The sequence below is a fragment of the Castanea sativa genome, chromosome 7 (genome assembly GCF_040712315.1).
Source record: "Castanea sativa cultivar Marrone di Chiusa Pesio chromosome 7, ASM4071231v1".
Classification (NCBI taxonomy): domain Eukaryota; kingdom Viridiplantae; phylum Streptophyta; class Magnoliopsida; order Fagales; family Fagaceae; genus Castanea; species Castanea sativa.
Window position 1 is genome coordinate 46706381 of NC_134019.1, and position 10026 is coordinate 46716406.

Below are 10026 nucleotides of genomic sequence, written 5' to 3' on the forward strand. Positions count from 1 at the left end.
CATATACGTGTGTGTATATATATATGATACATAATTTAATATATAGATTTAAATTATATAATTATAATATTGTTTTATATAAATGGAGAAAATGTTATTAAAAGGACTTTTTTTAAATATACCATAATCAATTAACTAATTTGAATATATTCAAGAATATTAAAGAAAAATGTACATCACCATTCCATGGAACACATGTAAAATGTTACATTAATCTAAATATAAGTGTAATGTCTGTATTATTGTAACTTGAATTTTAAGGTATTTTTATGAATATTTATAATATTTATTGCTTTTTTAGGACCCATATCTCTAAGTTTTAATACCTATTTTGTTTGTATTTTTAGCCCAAAACTAAAGAGTTGAGTCTAAATAGAACAAAATTTCATACTTTTTCAACCCAAAAATGAAGAATTAAAATATGAATTTTTGAGTCCAAAACTGAAAAGGAAACCTACAAAAAGAATAAATTTAAGGTCCAATTAGCCTAAAATGGACCGAAGAGACCGAACTAGACAGAATAGACTAAAGTGGACTGAAATAGACCTAAATGCTACGCAAATGTGGCTTAACAATAGTGTCAAAACAATAAGTGACACTTAAACTTTTAGATATCATATAAATATACAAATTTAAATAAAGTAGGTGTATAATGGCATTCTAAATCCATAATATCACAAGTGCTTTTGATTGAAAAAAAAAAAATTCTGAACTCATCTTTTATGTGCTGTAGAGTTATAGTAGCAATATTTTTAAAATCCTCAAATCAACCTCAATTTCAAGGCTAAGCCCGCATTCCATGTATTGGGTTCTTTGAATTGTTTAGCCCATTCTATCGCTGATATCGTATTAGAAACACACCTCTATCCGATATAAGAAGCCATTAAATAAGACTACTCTGTGATGCTCTTCAATTTAAATATAGGAGCAGTGAGATCAGATGGGCTTTACTAATTTATCAACTCAAAATTCAGATGCATGACATGCATTCAGAAAGAATGAGATCTTCACGTCTCTTTGACAAAAACGAATCATCACCAGAACCAAAAGGGTACACAAGCACAACACAGCTCCTCAATCCTCCACATGGTTGTATAAAAAGATTACATAACCATACAAGTATATTTTTCACACTACTGATAAGATGATGCTAATCAAGTTTCTTTTCTTCACTACTTTAATAATTACAAGCTAGAAAATGTAAAAACTCACTAGAATGAGAAACTTGAGAAGAAAGAATTCTTGATATTCAAATTAATGGATCCCAATATATAATATGCAGGCTTTGGGAACAAAACTAATAACTTTGTAACACATCCTTAAGCACAACTCACCAGACCTTCTAGATAATTACAGTCCCGCTGATAAATACTCATTCAGTACATACAAGTCACCAGTAGAATAATAATACTCATTGTAACTTACAAAAGATCACATTAATCAAAATTAAAAAATAAAGTGGGAATTGTTGCTTTTCATGAGTAACAATCAGCATACAAGTGAAGAATTATGCTTGTATGTAGCAGATGTATCAAAGTCACCTTACTCAGGAGGAATTTTGGTAGGCTGGACTTCCATCCAGTCTTGGATGAAGTGGAGAACGATGGTGCAATGGTTGCTGGCCTTCTCGATGAACCACAGGATGACTAGCGTGACTTCTAGGTTCCCTTGGTCTTTCATTGGCAGCTTCAAACCGTTCCAATTTCTCTAAAACCTCTTTCATTGATGGTCGGTGCTTAGGTTCAGTTGCAAGACACTTTAGAGCAAGCTGAGATATATGGAATACAGCCTTGGATGGATATTTTCCCTCCAACCATAAGATGACTAGCGTGACTTCTAGGTTCCCTTGGTCTTTCATTGGCAGCTTCAAACCGTTCCAATTTCTCTAAAACCTCTTTCATTGATGGTCGGTGCTTAGGTTCAGCTGCAAGACACTTTAGAGCAAGCTGAGATATATGGAATACAGCCTTGGATGGATATTTTCCCTCCAACCGGGAGTCCATGATTTGTTTCAACTTACTTCTTTCTGATAAATATGGTTTGACCCAATCCACCAGATTATGTTTCCCACTTGGACGATTTCTATCAACTGCCCGTAAACCTGTTAGTATCTCAACTAAGACAACACCAAAACCATACACGTCACTCTTGACATACAGATGCCCTGCATAATCAGCATAACATATTGTCATGGCACAGCTTTTAAAACATTGAGGGTTAAGTAGCTGAAGTTTGCCGAAATTTAGGTCAAGCTTAAGCCTCACCCTCATTTGACCTTAAGAGCACCAAAAGTCCAAAAGTTTTGGCAGAAATAATACCTGTGGCAACATACTCTGGAGCAGCATAACCATATGTGCCTATTACTCGTGTTGTCACATGTGATTGACTAGCTGATGGACCCAACTTCGCCAAGCCAAAGTCTGATATCTTGGCAGTATAAGACTGCAATTAAACCAAAAGTTAGACAAGTTCAAAATTTATTTGTGAGAGATTCTTTATGTGACCAAGGAATTTTTTAAACTTTTCAATTCCATGACATGGTGGATCAATTGTGAGAGGTGGGTTCACAAAGGGAAAATGGGTGAGAATAAAGTTTGGAAATGTGAACAAGATGAAAAGATGATATAATAATCAATGGGCTAGGGACAGTTGCAATATATCATTCCTTAGCGTATCTCTTGTAGTTTGATAGTTATTCATTTTTCAATAGAAATTTACCTCGTCCAGCAGTATATTGGAGGTCTTAATATCTCTATGAATAACTCGCTTATCAGATGTGTGCAAAAAAGCCAGGCCCCGAGCTACTCCAATTGCAATCTTAAGCCGTATATCCCATGGAAGTGGCTGAACAGCTGACCCCCCTGCATAAATAAAAGATGTAGTGTATGGTGAACCAAATGAACTTTTATATTTGAATCACATTCACAGCACATCCCCTGAATATGGACAGTAATAAAATTCAATTATGTTTTAAGCTCTTACTTCCAAACAGATGGTTTTCTAGGCTGCCTTTTCGCATGAATTCATAAATGAGGAGTAACTCTCTGTCCTCCTGGCAGTAGCCTAACAGCTTGACAAGGTTAGGATGGGAGAGCCTTCCTAAGACATTCACCTCTGACTGCACCAATAAATTGGCACTGAGATAAGCATACATATTTAAAATAGTTTGATTGTAATATCAAAAAGAAAATTAGTGAAACATCTAACCAGACTCCGAATAATGCATCGGTGTGTGTATGTGTTTGGGGGAGGGGGGGGGGGGTTAGCTCTGATGTGGTTTAGAAAACCAAGAACTCTGGCTTAATTTAAAACAGAACAAGCATTCACAACATCAGGTAATTAATTTTTCATTAAGCTTTGGTCTCCACTCAAAGTAGTTATGCTAGGCACCATCTGCAGATTCTGCACTAATCATTATAAACCAGAATAATTTTTTGTACCCCAGACTCAGAAGCAACGAGGGAGTAGCAGTTCAGCCAAAGTAGCAGAATAATTTTTTTTTCTATGCAATTGTTTACAGTATTTAAGACACAACAAAATAACATATCCAACAGTTCCTTCTTCTTTTTTTGGATATAATATATCAAAGGGTTCATTATAATTATCATCATAACATATGGGGTTGTTTGCAATGTCCACTCTGAATCACAAATGTTTGAAATCAACACGCTAATTTGAGCTTAATCAGCAATGTTTACCCAACCATCCAAAATTAGTGTAAAAAATTAAACAAATTAGTGAGCTGATTAGGCAGTGGGATGCTCTAATGTGTTAGTTTTCATTAATTTGCAATGTCCAGTGTAAAAAATTTAACAAATTAGTGAGATGGTTAGGGTGGACATTGCAAATTAATGAAAACTAACACATTAGAGCATCCCACTGCCTAATCAGCTCACTAATTTGTTTAAGTTTGATATTAATTTTAAAATGTAGTAAAAATTACAAATTGATCTCGAATCAGGGTGTTGATTGCAAGAAATATAAAAAATGATGATAAACACTGCAATGAGCTTATAGTTTTGGGTGGATAGCTGCAATTAACCCAAACAAGAAAGAGAAGTCGTGAATAAGATCTTACATGACCACAATTGAAAGTGGTTTATACTATTTGCAAATACCTTTCCTGTCCAATCACCTTTTGCATGATCATTTTCTAGAAGTGGAGAAGGGTACATTAAAAAAAAACAAGCAATGATGAATATAGCAACAAGCAGCACAGTAATAGTGCAACTAAGAGGCCTAAATGGATTCGCAAGGAGCACAGTAAAAGTGCAAGTGAAAGTACTAAAGGAATTCAAAACACATCAACTTCACAACTATATATTCTTCCCTAGCAAGTTGGGTAGAATTACCTGCCACTCCTGAAATCCTTGCACGCTCTTGGAGTTCAATTTTTTTACAGCAATTACCATCCCATTTCCACTCTTGGATTGCCCCTTATCCTCGAGCCAACCCTTACAGACCAGCCCAAATCCTCCTTCACCAAGTACTGTATCAGGTCTAAAATTCTTGGTTGCAACCTTTAATTCTGTAAAACTGAAGATCCTCAAGTTTGGGGTGGGCAAGATCTGACCATCTGGATAAGCCTCATCCCCACTAGCAGCTGAGAATTGGCTTTTTGCAGAGATGGTACTACCCTTAGAAGAAGTTTTGTTGCTGATTGTCTGAGATGTCCCTGCCCCTGTCCCTGTTAGAATTACCCAAATGACATGATTCAATGTTACAAACTGGGGGTTTTGGTGTTGATCATACAGTAGCTTACATCCAAATCAACTTATCATGTAGATTGAAGAAGTTGTAATTAAACAAACATGGAAAATACTAAAAACCCACATCACAAAATTGAAGACAATCAAGGTGTTCATGTTGTAATGACAGATCAAAATAGTCCTAAAAACAATAGTGAGAATCCATAACAGAGAATTTTGTCACTGATCACTAAGTCAATACTATTAATAAATAATTAATTAAAAAAAACCAACTTTGTGACAAAAAATAGAGAGATTATGAAACATGAAACAAGAAAACCCACATGAGAAATTGCAGGATATGATGAATGTACAACTCGGCCCAGCAGATATTTCTTCGTACTTTCCTGAAAGTCAATCAGAAAATGCACATCAGCTTCCAGCTACACTCCAAAGTCCAAACGCTAAAGATAAACTTTGTCAAGATGCGGAGGGAAACAAATTGAAAAAAAAAAAAAAAAAAAGAGTCCAGTCAGCAATAGCATTAATAGTGGTATCTTGACCAGATGAAGCATCATTGTGCGGGATGGTTGCTGAAGAGTGTCGAGCAGGAGCATCATTCTGACGAAGGGATGGAGCAGAAGATGATTCCTCATTTAGTTTTTTCAGAATGTTCTCAACAATTTCCTCTATAAACTCAGACTCTGGCCTGCAATTGGAAGTGTAACCACAGTTATATTTTTTAAAGAAAAGAAGTTAGTGAACCAACAGATCATACAATAAGAGGAAATGAGCCATGAAAATAGAATGAAATGCAAAAATTTTATTGGTTATTCATTGAAATTTGATTGATTCACAGTATTTCCATGCGGCAGTGAATGAACTAATTCAAAGTAACAGCTATAGATAAGATAATAAATATTTAAAAAAAATTATTTGATTGTAGTTTTAAAATTTCTTAATATATAATGAAAACCCAATTAATTAAATATTCAATACATTTAAGTATATTTATTTTCTTGGTAGTGTTTTTACTTTTATGTAAAATAGCAAATTAAATTATATTTTAATTAAAATTTAATATACATACAAAGGAAATATGTTTGTTTTAAAATTTGATAATATCAAAATTATAGAAAAATCTTGATAAATTAAAATTTAAAAAAAAAAATTAAGATTATAATATCAATATGAAAATATGGATGTTTACAATATAAATAGTAAAAACATAAAACTAAAAAATATTGGCTTTGAATTGAAAAGGAAATCAACTACTATAGAACTGAGCATTCTCATCATCCAATTAAACACATTTGCAACAATTTGTGATTAGAAGCAATACGCATTATCTAAGTGGTGAACTTGTACCGCTAGATATCAGAGCACCCCGTCCCCAATTGCAACCCCTCTATCCAAACACACCCATACTCTATGATTATCCAATCTATTGTTACATCGGATAAAAGGCAGCCGTACAATACCTAAGTCTCTGAATCCACACCACTCTAGAATGTCTAGAAACTATTCTAGTTATCTTTCCAATCAATCCATATCCACCCTTGCTTGTCTCCTTGCCATTGTAATTTCGTTAAAATCTCCGATTCAAACCCATGAGGGATTTATTGTTGACTGAGGTTAAGAGCAACGCCTAGGATTTTCTTAGTTGGTAGTTTTAGGGACTCCGTAAAATCTAGGGGAACGTTATGTGTTATCAACTCCTGAGATTACCACTATGTCAATGTGATTCTAAGTAAAGCTTCTTATCGAGAGATTGAATTCATTTTTCCAAAAAAGGAGCCAAGCTACCACCTCTGTTTCTACATGGAACCACAAACATGTTTGCATATTGCACCCTACACTGAACTCTTTCAAGATAAGTCATTTGACCTCGTCACCATCAAGAATACAATCAAGGGATCTTTATTTCTCACTATATATCCTTGTGAGCTCGTGAACTGTACGTGGGTCCTAATCCCATGGCAATTCCAGCTTAGGCAATTCATGGATGCCTATAGGACTAGAAATTAACCATCACATATAAATCTCCAATATTTTTATGAGCCCTTACACAACGCTGCTCTTCTCTTTGAAATCTATCCATCTTCTGCTACAATAGGAGACAATTTTTGCTCAAAATCATCCATCACTACCATGCTGCCAATATCTTTATACCAACACACCACACTCCAACTTATACGTAATCAGGCAAAGCCTTCTCCTTCCTACAATACAACATGAAGAGAAACAATTCCCACGCAAGCACCCACTAAGGAGGAACATTGGTTCTACAAAAGCCTATGGTTTGGTGCTAACAACACCTAATCTAGAGAGAAACTCATCCAGTGATGCCATTTTATCAATTTGCTAAGTTTCCTCCCAAAAAAAAAAAAACAATTTGGTAATTAAAAAAAATAGAGAATGATAATCGTTAATAATGTATTTGTACTTAAAATTGTACAAAAGTAACAAAACTAGTAAGTAATCTTGTCTAAATATGAAATATGATAATTATGATAGTTATTAATAAGTATTTGTTATGATTTTGTTTGTATATAAAACTATAAATTCTTGCATTGGGAATTTTTTATTATTATGTTTGTATATTAAACTAAGGCTATACACCCACCCGAAAAACCGATCAAACCCGAGCCAACCACCGCTTGACCTGACTACTCCGGGGAGTTAGTTGCGGATCTCTTCCCCCAAAACCTGAAAAACCCAAATTGAACGAGTGAACAAGAGTTTTCTAGTGAGATTTGACAAATCTGGGAAGACCTTATCAAATCCAGTGAAATCTCATTGATTTTTTTAGCCAATTTTGCCTCTATGATGTGGACCAAATCGACTACCACCCATTGAAGGCCCAATCCAATCAATCTTTTCGGTTGGCGATGAGTTGAGATATCCTCCACTAGATCAGCTCGGGTTGGGTGCAAGTTGAGCCCAAACCTGATACGACCTAACTCATAGACAACCCTATATGAAACTATATATTCTATGTTTAAAAATATATGATAGAATTTAAATTTAATATATATATATATATATATTATAATAATGATGTGAAAAATTATGAGGCCTCCAAAACTAATGAGACAAAATTCTAGAAGGTTAACCAAAAGTATATTACTAATTAGGAATCCATGCAATTCACAAGAAAGTTTAAAATAATATAATTTTTAGAATATTTTATTTTATTTTTGTCTAAATATGAAATTTAATAATTATGGTAATTATTAATAGACATTTATTATAAATTTGTCACGAAAGAGTTCAACATTATACAAGTCTAAATTGTGAAGTCTTAAAAGCATATATAACAAAATATTATTATGACAAAAAAATCAAAAAAACTTAGTTTTTTATATATCATAGACTATAGATATATATTAAAAAAGTAATCATATGTACATATTATATTACCGATTTGCTTTCAAATGAAAGCCTGCCAAGTTTGCAGCCTCTTCAAAATTTCCCTTTTGTTCTCGCACCTGTGATGGAGACACATCATAGAAAATAGGAAACACCCTTTGATTTAGCACCCTATTGCATTCCATGATTTTTGCCAGCTCATCTAGGCACCGATCTGAAGTGGCATAGCTTTTCGAGAACACCACAACTGCCATTCTTGATGTCTCAATTGCCTTCATCAGTTCGGCTCGATTAAATTCCCCTCTACACGCACAAATCTTTTTACGATCTAAAGCGGCAAAGAGATGGCAGGTAAAGCTTGTGCGGGTATCTTCCCCACAAAAACTAACGAAGACCTCATATTCATACCTCAATGCTGAGGTCAATGAGGATGGAGCAGAGGAAGGAGTCATGATTGTAAACACAAAGACCTAATGGAGGTAAAAAACAGTGCGCTGGCCTAAACAACTCAAGGGCAAACAAGAAAGAACTAGTTGTTTCTTTAGGATTTCTCTTCTTCTTCTTCTTATTCTTCTTCTTCTCCTCTCTCTCTGGTTTTTAGCTTTCTCTCTCTTCCCTTTTTTTTGTGTTGTGCAAGAAAGTCCGGTGAATGACTCTGTGCACGCGGTAGCAATCACATGGCAATATGACTTTTATGATGAAGGAAGATACTCGGAAATTGGCATCATGAAAACACGAAGGATTGTTTATCAAAGAAAAAACACAAGGATTGGGTATAGTTTTCTAGTTTTCCACTACCCATTTGTTTTGTTGTTCCATAAACAAGAGAGAAATTTGAAGAGGCTAGTTCCATTTACGATTCCACGAAAAAAAAAAAAAGCTTTTTCCTTCTGTCGTGAAAGTGGGACCTGATTCCTTCGGTTTCACGCCATATGCTAGTAGTTTATTCTAAGAGAGAAATTTGAAGTTCATAAACAAGAGTTTTTTTTTTCTTAATAAAAAAAAAAAAAGAGTTTTTTTTTTAATTAAAAATACCAAGCTACCAACTAGTTTATTTGGAACATAAAAAAGAGTTTTTTTTTTCTTAATTAAAAAAAAAAATCAAATGTAGATAAAATATTTACCGATTTGGTTCCAAATGCAAGCCTGCCAAGTTTGCGGCCTCCGTCAGTGCAGCTCTCCAACTGTTCATCTTGTCTTCAGGGCCATTTGGGAGCTCAGCAAAATTCCCCTTCTGTTCTAGCACCTCAGGTTGAGAGACATGGTAGAAAATAGGGAGCACCCTTTGATTGAACACCCTTTTGCATTCCATGATCTTCACCAACTCATCCAAGCACCAATCTGAAGCAGCATACTTTTTTGAGAACACCACAACTGCAATCCTTGATGTCTCAATTGCCTTTAACAACTCAGGCCCAATCTTTTCCCCTCTAGGGAGGTTTATGTCATCTTTAAAGGCGTGAATCGTTTTGCGGTCTAAAGCGGCGAAGAGATGGCTGGTGAATCCTGTGCGGTTATCTGCCCCACGAAAACTAACGAAAACCTCATATTCATATGGAGCAAAAGAAGGAGCCATGGATGCAACACACAGACCGAATTGAGATAATACACTTGCGCCGGCCAAAGCTCAAACAGCAAAGCAGCAAAAACTGGTTGTCTCTTTTTTTGGATTTCTCTCTTCATTTTTTTTTTGGTTTCCAAGTTCTTTCCATTTTCCAATGTAGTGTGAATAGCTAGCATATGGCGTGAAAACCGGAACATTTGGGTCCTACTTTCACAAAAGAAGGAAAAAAAAAAAAAAAAAAATTTGTTAAAAGTAAATGAGAAGTCTTTATTATAATTTGAGATTATTACATTTTTCAACCATAATAAAAATTTAGAGATGTGTTAAAAAATTATTTCATCGCACACAATACTCATCACACATCTAAATTTTTTTTGTAATTGAAAAATATGGTAACTCTAA

The 10026-nt window shown here is 34.6% G+C and overlaps 1 protein-coding gene across 2 annotated transcripts; it reads right to left on the reverse strand.

Annotated features, from left to right (window-relative positions):
* Positions 1 to 1214: 1214 nt before the first annotated feature.
* On the reverse strand, positions 1215 to 9771 carry LOC142605353 (putative serine/threonine-protein kinase PIX13). 2 transcript variants are annotated; one of them, XM_075776818.1, is made up of 8 exons: positions 9185 to 9771; positions 5252 to 5397; positions 5033 to 5095; positions 4353 to 4687; positions 2983 to 3118; positions 2719 to 2861; positions 2319 to 2442; positions 1215 to 2164 (listed from the first exon to the last, which is right to left on the reverse strand). In XM_075776818.1, the coding sequence occupies exons 1-8, from the start codon at positions 9634 to 9636 to the stop codon at positions 1743 to 1745; spliced, it is 1821 nt and encodes a 606-aa protein (XP_075632933.1). In that variant the 5' UTR covers positions 9637 to 9771; the 3' UTR covers positions 1215 to 1742. The 2 variants fall into 2 exon arrangements, with proteins under 2 accessions (XP_075632933.1, XP_075632934.1); XM_075776819.1 differs by lacking the exon at positions 9185 to 9771 and adding an exon at positions 8112 to 8892.
* Positions 9772 to 10026: the final 255 nt, after the last annotated feature.

Coding starts and splice junctions, on each gene's coding strand:
- LOC142605353 (XM_075776818.1), bottom strand. CDS start 9,636: ATGGCTCCTTCTTTTGCTCCATATGAATATGAGGTTTTCGTTAGTTTT. Junction 3,119..4,352: donor AAGGATTTCAGGAGTGGCAG/GTAATTCTACCC, acceptor TTATTGGTGCAG/TCAGAGGTGAATGTCTTAGG. Junction 2,443..2,718: donor CCAATATACTGCTGGACGAG/GTAAATTTCTAT, acceptor GTTTAATTGCAG/TCTTATACTGCCAAGATATC.